General features: G+C 36.4%; 3 protein-coding genes across 13 annotated transcripts in view; 1 reads left to right on the top strand and 2 right to left on the bottom strand.

Annotated features, from left to right (window-relative positions):
- Positions 1-5179, top strand: part of LOC103980463 (probable LRR receptor-like serine/threonine-protein kinase At1g06840) — a 39655-nt gene extending 34476 nt beyond the window's left edge. For all 9 annotated transcript variants that reach the window (XM_009396896.3, XM_018825364.2, XM_065147680.1 and 6 more), the window contains 3 exons: positions 44-294; positions 1567-1701; positions 4654-5179. In XM_009396896.3, the coding sequence (XP_009395171.2) occupies positions 44-294; positions 1567-1701; positions 4654-4968 (701 nt within the window). In that variant the 3' untranslated portion in view covers positions 4969-5179. The remainder of the gene's footprint in view (positions 1-43; positions 295-1566; positions 1702-4653) is intronic.
- Positions 5180-8892: 3713 nt separating this feature from the next.
- Positions 8893-13712, bottom strand: LOC103980461 (glycerol-3-phosphate dehydrogenase [NAD(+)], chloroplastic). Of its 2 annotated transcripts, none has more exons than XM_009396894.3 (9): positions 13092-13712; positions 12839-12975; positions 11677-11782; positions 11324-11525; positions 11018-11105; positions 10265-10412; positions 9962-10111; positions 9712-9875; positions 8893-9190 (listed from the first exon to the last, which is right to left on the bottom strand). In XM_009396894.3, exons 1-9 carry the CDS (start codon positions 13440-13442, stop codon positions 9142-9144), a joined length of 1395 nt encoding a protein of 464 aa, XP_009395169.1. In that variant the 5' UTR covers positions 13443-13712; the 3' UTR covers positions 8893-9141. The 2 variants fall into 2 exon arrangements, with proteins under 2 accessions (XP_009395169.1, XP_009395170.1); XM_009396895.3 differs by having other exon boundaries at positions 9726-9875; positions 13092-13708.
- Positions 13713-14330: 618 nt separating this feature from the next.
- Positions 14331-18592, bottom strand: LOC135637355 (protein FATTY ACID EXPORT 3, chloroplastic-like). 2 transcript variants are annotated; one of them, XM_065150054.1, is made up of 7 exons: positions 18278-18592; positions 17188-17569; positions 16855-17022; positions 15865-15911; positions 15704-15741; positions 14723-14824; positions 14331-14580 (listed from the first exon to the last, which is right to left on the bottom strand). In XM_065150054.1, exons 1-6 carry the CDS (start codon positions 18497-18499, stop codon positions 14737-14739), a joined length of 945 nt encoding a protein of 314 aa, XP_065006126.1. In that variant the 5' UTR covers positions 18500-18592; the 3' UTR covers positions 14331-14580; positions 14723-14736. The 2 variants fall into 2 exon arrangements, with proteins under 2 accessions (XP_065006126.1, XP_065006125.1); XM_065150053.1 differs by having other exon boundaries at positions 17188-17572; positions 18278-18591.
- Positions 18593-18781: the final 189 nt, after the last annotated feature.

The following is an 18781-nucleotide window of genomic DNA, read 5'->3' on the forward strand; positions in this document are numbered from 1 at the left end:
TAATTAGTTGATGTCTAAACTGATACCATTATATGTTAAGCAGCTAAATGTACAGAACCTCTGAGTTTTTCTAAGCGGTTGCACATTGCACTGGGTTCTGCTAGGGGCATCTTGTATCTACATAGTGAAGCAAATCCTCCAATTTTTCATCGTGATATTAAAGCAAGCAATATATTATTAGACTTCAAATTTGTTGCTAAAGTAGCTGATTTTGGTCTCTCGCGACTGGCCCCTGGACATGACGCTGAAGGCATCACCCCTGGTCATATTTCAACTGTAGTAAAGGGCACTCCAGTAAGTCTGGATTTCTGCAAGTACAATAGTCTGTTCCTTTTTTGCTTTATTTGTTCAGATCATAACTGCAAATATTCATGGTTAATTTAGAACATTATATATATATATATATATATATATATATATATATATATATATATATATGTATATATATATATATGTATATATATATATATGTATATATATATATATATGTATATATATATGTGTGTATATGTATATATATATATATATGTATATATATATATATAAATTTGTGTGTGTGTGTGTATATATGTATATATAGTGAAGAAATTATGGGCATTAGAGAACATTTGAGTGAAGAAATATATTGCCCAAAGTATGGCCTAAACCCATAAGCTTTTGGACACATCTGCTTCCTTACTATAAAACATTTGATAACTATAGAGCAGGCTTGACATGGTATACTTATGTGATTGCATTATATATTATTCATTATCAAAACATATTTAATCTCTATATTTAAGATAGTAACTTGATGTATTCTTATTTTAAGTCATTTTAAGAAAGGTATTTGACAAATGAAATTTACATGGTAGCAATTAATGGGAAGAAAAAGCATGTCTGTCCATTCTGATAAGAGTACATTGTTCGACATGCTGCAAATATGAAGAAGCCTGTCTAAGAAGTTGAACTATTCAGTAATATGATGATTTTTACCGTTAATTATATATGCTTCAAATTCAGAACACTGAACTTTTTAGGTCACTTAAAAAATATACTAGTTAGGTAGTTTTTTCTGTTGAAATAGTTCTTTCATTGAGAAAGTTTGTCATGGTATAATTGAAGTGATCATGAGTTTGTACTTGTTTTAAAAATCAAATACATGACTCGGGTTTGCTTTGTCCTGCAGTTTAGCAATACATAAAGCTTTTATGAAGGGTGAACTGCACACCATAAATTTATTAAAGTGTATAAAGTCTCAAGATTTTAGTAGTGGTTATATAATAATATAGTTACATCAGAATAGTAGCAATGTGATTGAATTTCTTTGAATGTCATCTATAATAACTGAATTACTTTGTTGATATCCATCTTTATCTTATTAAAAATACAATGCATCAGTGCTGAACTGCTGAATAATGAAAAAAGTTTGTAGATTCTAGTTAACAAGCTCATTGTAAGTTTTGAAACAAAGGCCTTACATGTTAGATTTCTCCCTGTGCCTATGATTTATGTGATGTCTGCTTTGTCCTTTGTTTCTTTCACTCTTCTCTCTTTCCAACTTATTCAGATCCCTTCACGTTTCAGGGATACCTTGATCCGGAGTATCTTCTAACTCACAAGTTGACAGATAGAAGTGATGTCTATAGTCTTGGGGTTGTATTTTTGGAACTCTTGACTGGGATGCGTCCAATTTCTCATGGCAAAAACATAGTTAGAGAGGTACATGACTGCTTCCATAATGTTCTTAAAAAACTTTCTTTCTAGAAGAGAGTTCGGCTTAAAATAGTTATGCTATTTCTCTCAGATTTTGACACATTCATTCCATCTGGGAAATCTAACTATGAAATAGTGTTACATTTGTCGTTCATATATTGTTTGGAGGAACTTGTAGACCATATTTTGATGACAAGCTTTCATATAATTATAGTATGCACTCATGCTAAACATATCTCTCTTTGACATTAAATATAACAATATCATCCAGCAAACAAAGATTTTTTACTACACATTTCTCATAATTTTATTATGTCATGGAATGGTCATGCAAATAACACATTGTTTTATGTTTTGAACTTGTCAAAGACATTCAAGAAATTCTGAAGTGTTTTTATTTACAAAATATAAATGCTTTAAAGTCGTGCAGTAGATATTAATCCTAGTATCTTACACTGATGTAATGGCTAAGAAAATGGTAAATTTTGAGAATATCTCACATTCATTAATGCCATGTATGAAACTAATTTCTACCAAGATGTCTTCTATATATGGGTGAACATGTGATTTCGCCTATTAAATCCAGTAGAGTTTGTTATCAGAATCTTGCTATCACGGACTTAGCTGGAATTGCCTAAGCCATGAGGCACCCTCGGGCAAAGTCACAGACTTAGCTTTAGTTGCCTAAGTCGTGAAGCACCATTACGTCAACTTCTTGGACTTAGTTGAGATTGCTTAAGTCGTGATGTGCCTTTGCGATATGCGTCCATAAAGGGTCAGCCAATTTGCAACCTCACTCCGGTCCTGAAGGACTTGTAAAAGAGAAAGTTGATTAGATCGAAAACGAACGGCGGACAAGTCCCGATATCTCACTAAAAGGGAAGCTTTACAAGCAATTCAGCGAGCACCTTGCGTGTATGAGAGAAAAGAGGGGAAGGAGGAAAACAAGGACTTTAAAAGGTTGAACGAACGGTTGCAAGTCCACAAACAACTGCTCACCGGGTGCGAAGGCAAGTTTCCGTCAAGTTAACGTGTAAACTTGTGAAGATTGTTCAATGCCCGACACTATACCGATGCCCCATCCCCCATGGTGCCACCCGGGTGGTTCCAGGGTGTTGAGATGGCTGACGTTTCGTGTGCAGCAACAGTCTGTAGAAAACAGGTTTGTTTTGCCCGGCGTAGAGAGCAATCGCACTGTAGCACTGCAACATGTTCGAACTTACATTTTTACAAGTAAAAACACACAAAACTAAGGCAAAACATGCTGCTAAGCATTTGTATATATATACAAAAGCGATGAATGGTTCATTGAACAAAGTTGTTGCAGGTGCGCGACAACTGTTCATGACATTGCGATGCAGCAAATATCTGAAATAATTGAGATTCTACAAATGCACGGAGTCTGATTTCCTCCGTTTTTTTCCTGACAAATTTTAAGCCTATTACCTGCCAAGGTTTGGATTGTCAGTCCACATTGAATGCTGGCAGACCATTTGATAGGTATGGTACCATGGTGTCGGCATATCCTGTGTTGTACCACTCAGCCTCATTGGAAAATTAAAGAGAAACCATAGGAAATAAGATAAGTGGGCTGCTCCGATGCATTAACAGTGGATTATCTTGGTACAGGTTCATCTATGTACCTGTTCAATCTGGATTGATTTTGTGGGAAACCAGTATTTCAATTTGTAATCTGTATTTTCAAAATATTGCAGATTAGCAAACTAAACGTTGACATTGTAAAGCCTTCAACTATAATGACAATTTAATAAGAGGGAGAGACATTTTGCAACTATAATGCTTATTAAGTGATTCTTCCTTATTTATTAAGACCATCAATATGATCGCTTAGGTTTGACTGTGTTTATTAAGACCTTTAATATCATTGCTTAGAGTCAATTGTTTATATTTAATGCTTTAACATAGTTTATATTCTATGGAATTATATTGATAATTCATATTTTATCTTTTGAACAGTTAATATTTTCAATTAATGGAACTTGCAGCATATTTAAACAATCATAGTCTTTTCAGCTCTATCACAAAAATCTGAATACTTGTATTTCATTTCTATTATGTTTCAATTCTAGTTTTCAGTTCAAGTTTTCTGACCAAAACAGTGTCAGAAATTTGCTTAGTTGTTTAACTTCAAGTTTATTGAACTTCATTAGATAAAACACAAGGGATCAGTAATTAGAAAATAAAAATATTATCTATGTCTTTATGAAATACTTGATAATGTTTGGACCTTATAACTGCTATTATACAGTTTTCCACTAGTGCAAACGAATATTGTTTGTAATTTGTGCTATAAAGATTACAGGAATCCAAGTAAACATGCAACAGATGTTGGAAATCTAATAAATGATGAAAAGCAGGTTAAAACATATTTTGATCTTTTGCTATATTCTTTATATGAATCTGGTGTTAGGTGGACTTCATGGTGGCATTAATGTTCATAGCTCTCTTTCTGAAAGGGAAATTCAACCTTGTAAGATCAAATCATCCTTACAAATATATGAGTAGTAAAAAAGAAGGGTCCGTTTGTCCTTTTATTTTTTCTCTAAGATATGTGATACAGAATTTGGCGTCAAGGCCTCTATTTGTACCAATGACAATACACTGAGTTGGGCAGGATTCTTCTCCTAGTTGGCGGAGGACTCAGTTTTTTAGGATATAAAAAATGCTACACTGAGTTGGGCATCTATCCTACATCAATTTTGTCTTTTGATGCATCTCCACAGTGTTCTGGTCCTGAAAGATATGATTGAAGTCAAAATTTTCAAATTTTAGTAAAAATAATTTGATCAGATCCAAAATAGCAGTAAGTGACCTCAAAAAAAAAAAGATTTTAATGGTATCGGGAAAAATATTGCATTACACCAAATAAAAAGTACTTAGTCTTGCAGAAATTCAAACCCATATTCACTGATGGCTGCTGTTATTGTCCTATTACAGGTGAAAACTGCCTGTCAATGTGGATTGATGTTCTCAATCATTGACAGCCGCATGAATGCTTACCCTTCGGAATGCATGGAGAAATTTATTTCTTTGGCTCTTGGATGTTGCCACGATGAGACTGATGTGAGACCGTCGATGTCTGAAGTAGTTAGGGAGTTGGAAAACATACTTCACATGATGCCTGAGGATGCTACATCAGAAGATCTGGTAACAGATTCTAGCAAGATAGTCTCAGTCTCATTTGTATCATCAGAAAGCTCAGGTGCAGATCACCTTGTCAGCAGTGGAATCCCTGCTGTTGCGGCCCGATGAAACCACCATGCCTTGTTTCCACTTTCCACCATGTATATGTTTAGTACTTTTCTCTTTTCTTTCCTGAATCTTCACTTCAAGATACAGATTAAGTTTGAAACACGAAAATTAAAAAAAGAAATATTTATAGGAATAATCTAATAGTTGATGTTCACTTTTCTCATGACTATCTGAAGGGCATATTTTCAATAAGAATCATCAAATTTACTAATGGTATGTGCTCCTAACAAGATTTATCAAGCTACTGATGTTTAGTTTGATCTCTCTGCCTCATCAAATTTAGCTTTGGTAGAGATGTATCAAGCTAATTTGGCAAGAATAATCAATTTTACTAATGATGTGTGTATGCTTTTATATATTAATTTATCAAGCTACTAATGTTTAGTTTTGACTTTGGTACAACTTTTGGATTGTGTACAAATTTGTATAATGGTTATGTTGAGATGGATGTGTGGAGTTATTAGGAAAGATAAAAGATTTTTATTCGTGAATAATTGAATATCATTTTGAGAGAATAAAATAAAAAAAAATTATTTAAGAAGATATGGGCATGTGCTTAGGAGATTTATGGATATGGTAATTAAAAGAAGTGGAAATTATTTGAGGAAGACCTAAAAAGATCTTAATAGAAATTATAAATAAAAATATAATTATTCTAAACTAAATTAAATACATAATATTATTTTATGGATCTTAATGATGATAAAAGATTCATATAGTCAATCCCAAATGCATATATAAAAAAGTTAAAAAAATATTTTTTTAAGGATAAAATTATAATTTTTCATGAGATGTATAATGAAAATATCTAATTTATAAGGGGCACAATTATCAAAGTTGAATTTAAGAACATGGATTAGAATTTCTTTGATTTTTGAGGGGCAAAAATATATTTTTTTAAAAAACCTAATTCTCACCTTGTTGTTGTTACTACGATATTCTATTGCACCTACGCGTAAGGGTCTCACAAGTAGTGTATCGATCGTCCATCGCCTACTTGCCACCTGTAGTGGCACAGTTGTTCTTAGGCGATGAAATAGTAAGTTCACCATCACCACACCGTAATGTCACACCCACGCGCAACTGTGCATCGATCGAAGACCACACTATTACTATGGTACTCGGTGGTGATTATGAGTTCGTCGTGCAACTACTTGGTATTGCAACCTTTGGCATCCAATTGACGTCGACCGTACCTAACAAACGCCACAACAGTGTTGCTTTAGACGTTGTAGGCAACGATAATCGTGGCAACCACCGTAGCACTATTGCAATCATCGTAGTTGTTGTAGGTAGTGGCTCTGCTGAAGCTGTCACACAATAGCGCTGCTACAGCCACCTGCGACTAAGGTAGGCCAACCACTGCAAGGTTGTCACACCTCACGGTGCTTTCGTTGTGTACGTAACCACTGTTCGTGATTGGGTTGACAGCCACCGAAGGTCATCATCCTATGCAATACTATAGTCAACAGTAAACTGTCGACAATAGTCCATCAATCAAATATATGGAACTTCACATCATTCGCAAGAAGATGATAAGACAGAATAGATAGAAAACAGATCAACAATACAAATAGATTGTTTAAGTATCGTAAATCAAAATCGAATAATAGATTTTCACGGGCGAAGTGTGCTAACAAACAAATATAAATACAAAATAGATCTAAAATACTTTTATGATTTAAAGTATTTGAGTTTAAAAACATAGCTCTGATACCAATTGTAAGCATAAAAATCGTAATATGTTACTATTATGCAACAAATTTTAATATCAAAAACTGAAATCAAATAACGATAGATCAAATATAGGATATATACCTTTTAATGTCATTCAAAAAATCTTTATCTGATATGTAAGCATATAGTCATCGGATTTAAAAGCTACAACGATGTCGATCTACAAGAATAACTAGATTCGTCTTCTCTTCTCTTCTTATTCAACCAATAAGAGCAATAAATTAGGAACAAAGAGAAGATAAGAGAAGACCTATAATCTCTTAATAATTGATTTATTTTAATAATTATGAGTCTAAAAGATGAGAATAGAATATCTAGAATAATAATTATGGATCCCTCGTATCAAGGTATCTCTTAAGAAATTCTATTAACTTTTTTTTATTAGTCATAATCATAATCAAAATTTAATCATATTATACTAATCTAATAGCTGATGGACCAAAAACTTGTCTCACGAGGCAACGATGATTATTAATATGTCATGTGATAAAACTATAAAGAAATACTATAATTTATATTTTTTAAAATTTTGTATCAAAACTTTTGGACTAATCAAACCCTATTTAATTGGTAGAACCAAAATTAAGCTACCCAAATTGGACCCATAGATTTGGACTCATCGAATTATGTTTGTCAAAATTAAAATTGATCAAAATTTGACTTTCAAAGATGAGAGAGCCCCCTTCGAAGGTAGGCAGTGACTCCACCTCCTCTAACTTTCAGTACCAACATCTCTCTCCGTAGATGTCGACCGTCATCGATCGCCATGACAATGGCTTGCCAAGCTGCGATCTGAGAACGGTGATGCCGATTGAGGAAATGGAGATGGAGCTGCCCCTATTCTCTATGACAGGTTTTTGGGACCTTGACATGCTGCTGGGAGCTCCATGATGGATGGTAGGTACCATTTTGAATGAGGGCAGCCAACTTAAAAAAGGCTATTTGATTCTGGCTTCTTGCAGTTCCACTGCTAGTTTAAGGTTGTTTTATGGATACAATGTGAATACAGAAACGAGGTACTGTTACTGAGTCTAGGCAATTGTGAGAGAGAGAGAGAGAGAGAGAGAACAAATATCCATGCCATCAACAAGCCTCTTAAGCAGTCTTCGATTACATGTGTGACAACCATTGCAGCAATAATAGACAGACGATTATAAATGTACCATCTGTAGAACACGCAAACTAAATCTTCATGCAGTGATTTGTGTGTGTACATGTGGAGGAAAAGGAGGGGGATCAATATCTCAGCCTGAATTAATTCTGAAGAAAAGAAGAACAAAACATTTGTTTGTATGTGGGAGTTGTGTTTTAGCCTAGAAATCAAAACCGTACATCGAGGGAGAATCTTTCGTTGATGATGTGACCCTCGCATCTGAAGTATCAAACTTCCTGTCCATCGACCTAAATGGGCCCACTACATCATACGGTCTGATTCCTAGCACCACAAGTACAGCATACCAACTGACTGTGAAGAGCCACATCACACTCAGCATACCAACCGAGCATGGTCTCTGCACCACAAGAGCAGGGACCATACTCCCCAAACCCTCTCTCATCACACACTATAAAAGTTATCTCACATGATAATTCTGATCTTAAGCTTTACAACTAATCTAGCTTGAACTCAAGAACACCCACACTGACTCGAGAGTGTCGGATCTGAGATGACTTCCTACACTTCACTAACAGCTTGAAGATAAAAGAAGATACCAGAGACTTCCTCACCACTGAGCTCGACCTATCAATCCATTGTGAATGACATATATAGTAAGTAGAATCCTTGCCACTGAGGTCACTACTCATGAAAGTTCTATTCCACTTGAAAATTGATGGCACCAATTCATATAATTTTACATACTATCTTTTAGAAATAACTAAATTATATGACTGAGGAGAACAAAGGGGGACTCACTCTCCTACGATTAAATTCAAATTCTAATGCAACTTTAAATAGATAAGTCAAAGATCATACCTACTGGATTGTTGGTACCCGAGTTGGTTTCTTCATGTACCAAGCTTCCATCCTCTAGTAAAATGCCTGGTTTGCATGTGCCGCCTATGTGCCACCTGTCATGTATGCAAAAGAAAGTATAATTACAATAGAAAAACATACCTTACATTTGTTGCCGAGTACACAAAATTTTGTCTTCAGAGACTGAATATTTGCCTTTAATTCACATACATATCAGTTATAAGCAGTCAATTTTCTGAAATTAAGGTGCAAAAGATTCCAAAATGAAATAATCTCTCCCACAAAAAATGTCTTCAGGTAGAGAGTCCCGCATTCCTAATAGTATTAATGCCCCTCTTGGAACATGATAAGATGTACATCAAAGATTTAATTGGACATGGTCAAGGATGGCTTCTATCTCCAACAGAGCATGACAAACTGCAGATGTCCAGTTTTACCATCAACAAGGGTATCTTATCAGTTCTTTAAGCTCTCTGTGAATTCAACTTCACAAGCTTCTCAAACTTCTTCAACCTGCAATAGAATTAACAATATGAAATCAGCAATAAGGCCGATAAGAATATCTTGACCTTTCTCAGTTAACTAAAAGCTTAACCAAACATAAAGTCACCAATTTCAATACGTTGCATTTGCAAACAACATTTCACAAACCTAAAATGTAAAAGGACTTTCAACTTCAAATCTCAACAGATCTAAAGTTTTCCTACTAAAGCATTGTAAAATTGAGAAATGTGTCTACAAACTAAGTCACTAATAAAGCAAAATATTTTAATACGTCGTCCTTGTGTTCTCGAAGACTATATCAGCAAACTTCCCAAAAATCATGTGAGAATTTGGATAATAGGCTTCTATTGCTTCTGTTTTTCCAAGATTCCAATCATTTCATTTTCCAAAACTCAACTCTAGTACCAACTTCTCATGTATGTGCAAGTATCATATAAATGATTTGAAGGTCAGAGTCAGTGCAATATCCGTATTTCTTCAAAGATGCTAGTTCAAATTAGATCAACATCATTGAGAGGCAAAGAACCAACGTCTCAGTTGTAACCTGTGGCAAGCTCATCAACTCAAGAACAGCCTTCTTTGGAGTCAACTCATTGTCAATGATGCGAGCAACTGCAGTTAAAACTGGCATCTTTACATTGTACTTCTGGGCCAATGCAATAACAGCCCCTGCTGTAGATACACCTTCAGCAACCTAGAGAAGAAATTGCTTCATCAAGTTGATACTCTCTGGGTTTTGCTTCAATATCATTGTTAAGAATTGAATGACCTAATGGAAACCTGATTCATTGTACTCAATATGTCATCAAGCTTCTCTCCTGATCCAAGACGTAACCCAACTGTTCGATTTCTCGAAAGATTGACAAAACATGTAAGCATAATGTCACCAGTCCCTGATAATCCAGTAAGTGTTGTTGGCTTTGCTCCCATCTTCAAAAGAATACAAAAAAATTGTCACCTTTCAAATATAAAATCCTAGCAGCGATCAGAACAAAGAGAATAGGTGAGAATGTTATTGCAGTATACAAAAAGAATTACTGCAAGTTCAAATAATGACAAGACATGTTAATGTATCATATGTACCTTTGTTGCCAACCATCGGATCTCAGAACAACCCTGTGCCACAAGAGCTGACATACAATTATTTCCAAGATTCATTCCCTCTACAATGCCTGCTGCTATGGCAAGTACATTTTTCAGTGCACCTGCAATTTCCACTCCTGTAATATCGCTGAAGTATCACAAGTCATAAATTGAAGATTTACAAAACAAACTACAATGAATTATATGAAGAACCTAGTAATAGAATCTTCTTTCATATACACTAACTGAATAAGAGAACTATACAAACAGACATTATAATGAAGAAACAGCAGTGCAATCTTGATGCATGTACCTCTCCTTTTAAGCAAAAACCAAAAGTCTTGCTCATTCAGAGGAAGTTATGGTTGAAACTATTCACCAAGACGATGGTATACCAAAATTGTAAATTGATTCTTTACATTTAATCAAGAAAGTTAATCATTTTTATTAATTAGAATTCTATAATACAGAATACCAATATTTAACTGAATTTCATATCACCAGAGCATAAATGAAAAATACTGGAGTTTCTGATCACTTTCTTTTGCTTAAAAAAAAACTTATTTTACTGTATTTGAATTGTCTTTAAGTATTAGATTTTTTTATTCATGCTTGTCTCAAAGTTTGTTGTATAAGTTTCCAAAGATGGTAAATCAAATAACAGGCATAAAATGTACAAATACTCTACTGGCATCAATTCAGAGAAGCATCACAGTCATTACACGATATTGGAAACTAAGAATGCTTATTCACCTTGAGGAGCTAATCCTAAGATTTGGAGAGGCTAATAACTGTTGAGCTGCACTTGCTAACTTTTTGTCTTTTGATGCAACCACCATTGCTGCACCACAAAAGAAAGGACATCAGAAGACTCTTAGCTTCTGGAATGAAAAATAAATGCACAATGCATACATGAAATGGCAGGATTGCAGACTCATGTTTTACTGAAACATAATATATCATCATCTAAGAAGCACGGCATTTAATTGTCAATCAAATGGACTAGGAAACAAATATCATACCAGAGAATAAGCATAATGTTTATTTCACAGGCAATACCTGTTGGCATTTTCCTCATCAACTCTACTGCAAAGGAAGGCCCCGATAGCACTATAAAAGGTTGACGAGGATTTCCTAGTGCACGCGGAATGATTTGAGACATTGTCCTTAAAGTATTTAGTTCCAACCCTTTGCTAAGAGATATAAATGGCAAGTTCGGGTCAACATGTTGTGAAATGCCTCGAAGAAAGGATGAACTGAACTGCAAAAGATGGACTGGGTTACAAGTGTCAGAATTAGTAAGATCTTTGATTTAAAGTCCATTTTCATAGGCCAAATATATTATTCATGCAACATAGAAAATACTGATAATGAGACAAGTCCAGAAATTAGTCCTAAAGATATCAAGGTACCTGCACAGGAACAGCATGAAAGCAATAATCAGCTCCTAATAAAGCATCCTTGGCACTGGTCGTTGCAACAATATTTTCTGGCAATTTATGTTCTGGAAAATACTTGCTGTAGCAAGAGAGACAAAGGAAAAAAACATAGAACTATTATGAGTAGTTGCAACAATATTTTCTGGCAATTTATGTTCTGGAAAATACTTTCTGTAGCAAGAGAGACAAAGGAAAAAAAAAATAGAACTATTATGAGTAGAAGTACTTCTCTTCAGACAACAGTACACAGAACAAATCTATCAAAGCAGATGAAGGACACACTGTGATAAAAAGGCTCACCCTCTCGAAATCAAACTAACTATACATGAATTTTTTTAACAGTTGACCAAAGTAAAAGCTTTTCTCAGGGTATTAAAAGCAGCCCAATATATGGCTTCCCAGAGATCTTCAACCAAATTTTCCTTTGTTATAAGAAGGCCAGAACACCTATAGGTTCATGATATAGTAGTTTGGGCTAGAGTCATTTTTAAAATAAGCTATATCAAGCTATTAGGCATGTCAAATTACCTTAATATTCTACCCTATGAATTAATAAAACAGACATTACTATTAATTCTCGAGATTTAACCTTTACCTCCAGAACACACTAGAATTAAGATTTTAAGGAAAAAATCATTGTTGTCTACAATAAAATTTTAAAGCCAGGAAGAATAAACCCTGTGTTTCCGTTAGGCTGTATATTGTGAATGGATGAAGTTTTGCCTTTTCACACTAATTGCTCACTTTTACACTCATGCTTCTCCTTCCTCTTTTATGAGAACTACATTTGATAGTTTGCTACAACAGTTAAGTGTGACTTGAATAACATGAAGGATAGTGTTATGATCATGTCAGAGAACTTATGAGTTATGACAAGAGAAACTAAAAAAGCAACAAATCAAGTACAAACATTGGTAAGAAAACATGGCACTAAGCATCAAAATTCTTCCAAATTAGTAATCATCACTTCACCAACATGTATGAAAAAGGGGTAGTGTAGCTGCACTGTCTTCTTTCTCTCAACAATAAACATGGTGTTCCAATTTAAATGATCAATTTATGCAGGGTAATGTTACAAAGAATTCTCAGAAATTTTCACACAATGCACGGATGGTTTATCAAGAAGAACTCTTACCAATTAAAGTGTGTCTCATTGATAGCTCGACAAACATCACCATCCCTAAGAAGCATTGCGACTTCCATTTCAGCCTTCCTGCTCGCAACATGTGCTGCCATTGCTGTCCCAAAAGATCCCCCACCAAGAACCACAACCTAATCCCATCAAATTGCCATCCAAAAACAAAAAAATAAAATAAAAATAAAAAATAAAAAAACTTTAGTTATTTTCACGACTAAAGATCAAACATATTGATCCAAACCCTAAATACCTTCTTGGTCCCCTCGAGGACGTCGCTCTTGGCTTTCGACCGCCACGACCGGGACCACCGGACCAGCTTCTCCCACGCGATCCTGACAGCCCTCCGGCGGTCTCTTCCACCCTCTTTACCATCTTGTCTGGAACTCAAGCTACGGCTAGGGCTTTCTTCATCGGGCTCCAGGTCTAGGGTTCCTGCGGCGCAGGGGCAAGGGGGAGAGAGGGAGGGAGATGCGACGGGAAGCAGCGAGGGCTTGCGGTGGACCCGCAGCTTCCTCTCAGGCGGGGAAATGGATCGGCGAGGACCGGGAGAAGGTAGGATGAAGGAGAGAAGAGACGGCTCAGCGATGAGGGCAGCGGCCATTGATGGATGATCGCTCCTCTGCTGCGGGGCGACGATGGAGTTTTATCCGTTGCCGCGCGCGAGGGCCTCGATGTCTCTCCATTCTTCTTATATAGCGCATGAGGCAGTAAACAAGGCGGCTCTGCGGGCCGTGTAGGTGGATCCTTTTGTTTCTGTTGTTTTAACGGGCTCCCAGATAAAAATGTCCACTTTGTTTTTACAGGTTTACCCTATATTCCTGTTTTAGCGAAGAAGAATTACCTTTGCAACACTTGGGTGCTGATAAGGATCAGTCATGCCGCAATCTCGTACACGTGCAAACAAATTATTTATCTTTTTTCTTTTTCTTTTTTTCACAGGTTTAGCTTATATTCTTTGTTTTACCAACGAAGAATACCTTTGCAATACTTTGCTACTGATAAAGATCAGTCATCCCGTAATCTCGTGCGCATGCAAAAAATTATCATCGCCACTCCGCCAAAATATAAACTCAGAACAAATACATGTTTGAACAAAACATTTTATTGTTAGTACATAAAGATAAAACATATATATATAAACTCGAAACGATTGGTATAAAAATGAACAAACCTGACAAGGCAGTAGGGGCCAAACAATCTACCGAACATCAAAATTCTTTCAGCACTCGATCAGCAGAATCTTGGAGAAAGCTAAAAGATGGTAAATTTTGGATTGGTGACAATGGTTACTGCCAAATTAGATTGGCGGAAATATTTACCCTTATCCTGATAACCGTAGAGGCAAATCAAATTGGAAAGCTCATTTGGACATGACCTAATTAATCTGAAATCATAATAGTTGACATGCTTCACATGATGGTAGCTACTACCACTGCAGAATAGTTGATACCTAACAAAGCCAAGTCAAGACAGCTTTAACAGATAGTAGTAACCAATAATTCAAAGATGAGCTTTAGTTGCATGCCAAGTAAAGGACAAAAAATGGCCAACACAAATTACATCCTCTGGAAGCCAAAATTTGAACATTTTCATACGTCTGCAAATTCTAAAATCACCATAATCCAGCTACTCGCCTGGCGTTACAGAAACTTTGAAAAGATTTAAGGCAAGGTTAAGAGACAGCGCGGAAAGCAGTCACTTCCCTTCAGAGTTGCCTTCACCAACCCATTCATCATATTCTGCGAACTAGAAGATCTTAGATTGTGATCTTGAAAGCCATAGATTATATGAATGTGTCAAAAGAATATAACACACTAGTATTATAGTGAAAACCTTGTGCTAACTAAATGTTCCTAAGGTGGGAAGATAGATCCAACTGACCTCCGTCACGCCCATTAACTCTCTGAGCTCTGTTCCACATTTGAGCCCTTGTTGTAATGATCGATTATGATTCTATAAGCATAGAAACCTGCCATCATGCCGCTATTCACCAAAACAAGATGGTTATTTCCTGAGGTAAGATACTAAAGCTGATTCTATGATAGAATAAAAGATTATCTGACAGGGGTTAAAAGCACTAATGTTATGAGAAGCATATTGAAGACACAACAGCAAATTCTGCAAGTATCAAAATTGATAAAAGCCAGTCCATTTGTCCCTTCAGCATGACCTAACTAATAAAAGAACAGAGGCATTGGCCTGAGTAGCTTAATATTATGAAGAGGTTACAAAAATTTTCTTGCTCGAAAGAAAAAGCCTTTCCAGACAAGATAAGAAAAAAAGTTGCTCAATATTTTGAAAAAGTGAGTGGTGACTCACATACCAACTGAAAGCTCAATCAACGCCTGACATGGAACTAATCAAGATATACCTAAAATCCTCAATAAATTAACAAAAAATTCACACACAAATCACTTGGATCACTAGTTTCCCCACAAATGATGTGGGTTCTGAAGGGGCCAACTGCCACCATTCATGATGTTGGTTTCTGCCAGATCTAAGATTCACCAGGATAGACAGTCCGTTATAATCCACACACTATAAATGATCATGTCTGAGCAAAACTTGGTGTGTGATGCTGCTAACACAATAAAAGTCATTTTGAATGGTTGACAGATTCATTGTGACTAAGATAAGGTGATAATTACTTTTATGAGTTTCAAAATATGACCATGTGATCAAATTATCTTGTTTACAGTAACAGAGATATGCAGCAAGCATACAAAAAAAAGGATCCACTTAAGATAGTTTGGAGTGTTAAAAGCATCCAACGGTTTTAACCTTTTTTAACTCAGGTAATTTTTCCAATCTTAGAAGAACACAACATATGACAAATGATATAGACAAGTTTTGCATACTAACCTGATAAGGAGCAGTAAAAGATTTGGAAATGATCCCCTCTGCATGGTAAAAATTAAATCATTAATACTACCAAAATTTTGAATCAATATCAGAAGAATATAAAATCAAAGTTAATGATGTTAGAACATCTTTCATTTGTGCATGACTAAAGGAACTTTTACCTGTGAACACAACAGCCACTGCCTGCAGAAGATAATAGCAGAAATTGCTGCATTACCAGAATCACTGTAAGCAGATGTGATTACAGAGAAACAGTATTGCAAAGAATAGTACATGGCAGATAACCAAGGACCAAAAAGAGATTTCAATAAACAAGTGACAGGAATGATTATTCATCTTGTTAGCAGCATATTTCCCTGATGCAAACGTCAGCATCTGAGCAACATCTATTGGATCTCTTTTGGACCTAGATCCCACCAAAGATCTGATAGCAACACCTTGATGCAACAATCCATAAACAGATCTGCAACTTGGAAACCCAAATTGAAGAGCATCTTAGCATCACAATGTTTTAATTGCTTCACGATGGCATATTGATGTGACATGTCTTTAGCATTATGAATCTCCATGTCTACACGAGATGGTCCAATTCAGATGAAGTCTATTAATCCCAAGTAACAGGCCATGGTTAGCCTACCTCCTGAGTCCTAATTCCATCATTTGCATCCAGCTTCTAAGATGCATATTACTTTTCTGCACCAATGACAAGGCATTGACTTGCTTATGATTAACAAACAAGGAGTCATAACTTGTAACCTACCTAGCCAAACAGCAAAATATTCACACCTTGTGTGTTGCAATCGAAGCACTAAGCACCAGTAATAGTAACTAGTTTTATGAGAAAGATTTTAATGCAAAAAAGAAAAGTCCATAAGATTCAAGGAATCAAGTGTACCAAAGATATTCTCTAGCTCAGTCTCTAGAACTTGAAGCTCTAGGACAATAATGATATTAACCAATGGTCCCTTTGGCCAAATCGGTGTTTAAAACTCAACACCGCATTAGAAGAATTTGTGATGCACTTTCTCATCAACATTTATGACCAAGATTATTAATTTCAAGTAGCAGAGAGGAGAAGGAGAAGAGGAGACAGGAAAGAAGAGGATAAGGCAGCAAATAATGGGAATAATACTTTGACGGAATAGACTAACCAGTTTGCCCTATCAAAAGAAGTGGGGTTGTTTTCCCATTCTTCCATGACCTCAAGCTTGACACACTCAAAGCCAAAATTGCGGTGCCAAGAACAACACCAAAACGAATGGCAGGAATACTTCCGGTCAGCATGAAATACATGAATCCTCCAATGACAAGAAAGGAACCTACACCAAAAAGAAAAAAAAAAGAAATATCCTAGTAAAGATGGCCATGTAAAAATGTAAATCGTCGATGATGGTATAATCAATTATGACAACAGAATACAAGAAGAAAAGCCATAAAATAAACTTCCATGGAAATCCAATAAGAAGACATGTCTTCATGCATACCATAGGGAATTCCAAAGTAAAAATCTCTGATGGAGGATATGTTTTTTAACTCATCCACTGATGCATAAGTTTCCAAAATTTCCTTAACTGAATCAGGAGAATTCTTTGCTGCTGCAGCAAGATACTTGTTCCCTTCTTGTGAGATCTCTTTGGCTATTATACTCAAATCCTGTTGTGCTTTATCAGCTTGAATCTTGAGCTTCTCAGATGTATCCATTAGTATTTCCATCGCTTTCTTTGAGTATACCCCATATGCTTCTTCTGATACAGCTTTGACTTTCAGGGCTTCAGTCTTGAAGTGTTCGAGTGCCTCCTTCCATTGGTCTTGTGCTGCCCGAGCGTTTAATTCAGCATCACTTTCCTCCTCTTTAATGTCTAAATGCTTCTACATTAGAATTATCACAGACATTAAAACCTATGCATCAGATAAGAAACCTCAGCGACATATGACTACAAAGTTAAATTATCCAAATTGGAAGTGTCATTTCAAATGATGAGATCAACAGCCCCTCACCGGAATTTTTTCTAAATGAATAAACTTACTTCATTTATTTTCAGTAAAATCTTACAAATCAAGTCTTTTATGAAGGAATTGCCAGAAAATTTAACAATTTTAAACATATAACTTTTTCTCCTCTTTGTGGTTCCTAAATCCATTTAATCCACGGTCCGATATACTTTTGCCTCTTAAATCCTTAATGCACTCTGTCAACGTGTAATTACCAGACCAACAAATCTTAATGCAATCCTAAAAGGAAAACGAGATAGCACCAGCAACAAAAATTCGATCTTTTTGAAATACTAGCCACAGGGAGACAATGACAGCCTTATTGCACTAACCGACTAAAAACCGAACGCAAGAAGGGTACATGAAACACCAGACAGACAAAACTTAATTCGCCCCTAAAAGGAAAACGAGACAGAACCGGCACCAAAAACTTGATTCTTTTGCAACATTAGCCACAGGGAGACCACGCAATCCTCATTGCTCTGCCCGACTACGAACCAAACAAAAACGCGATCCAAAGAACATAAATCGATGGACAATAGGGCCGGAATGGGTGCGCTTGAAACAACAAAGGTGGCTCACCGGTTCATCGTCAGAAGCCGCAAGAGGAATAATCTTCGTCGGCCTCCGATCCACGAGCACGAGACGAGTTCCCAACCCCCTCCTCGAGAGCGGGGAATTGGACGAATCCAGTCGACGGGGGACGGCGCCCAATGGGAAGGAGAAGGAGGCCACCACTCGGGTGGCATAAAGATTAGGGTTCGGATTACGGAGGGGAACGAAGGCATGGAGAGAGGTAGCCATTGGAAAGTCCGAATTCCGAAAAGAGGGAGGAGTGCGAAGCAAAGAAGAGAAGAAAAAGGAGCTGGCGAAGGGACCCAACCAAGAGCGATTGGGGTTTTCTTCTTCTTCATGCGAAGGTTTAAGGGGTCCTTCGGTACACGTCAGTTTAGGCTCTGGAGTAATTCCTACCTCCGGTTTTACCAGCACTGTGAAAGGGCGCAACGGTGGAGCAAACGGTGGGTCCCAGCGGGCTGCGTTTACGTATTTCGCCGATACGCGTTCACGGCACCACGCTTGGAGCCG

This window comes from Musa acuminata, chromosome BXJ3-4 (genome assembly GCF_036884655.1).
Source record: "Musa acuminata AAA Group cultivar baxijiao chromosome BXJ3-4, Cavendish_Baxijiao_AAA, whole genome shotgun sequence".
Taxonomy (NCBI): domain Eukaryota; kingdom Viridiplantae; phylum Streptophyta; class Magnoliopsida; order Zingiberales; family Musaceae; genus Musa; species Musa acuminata.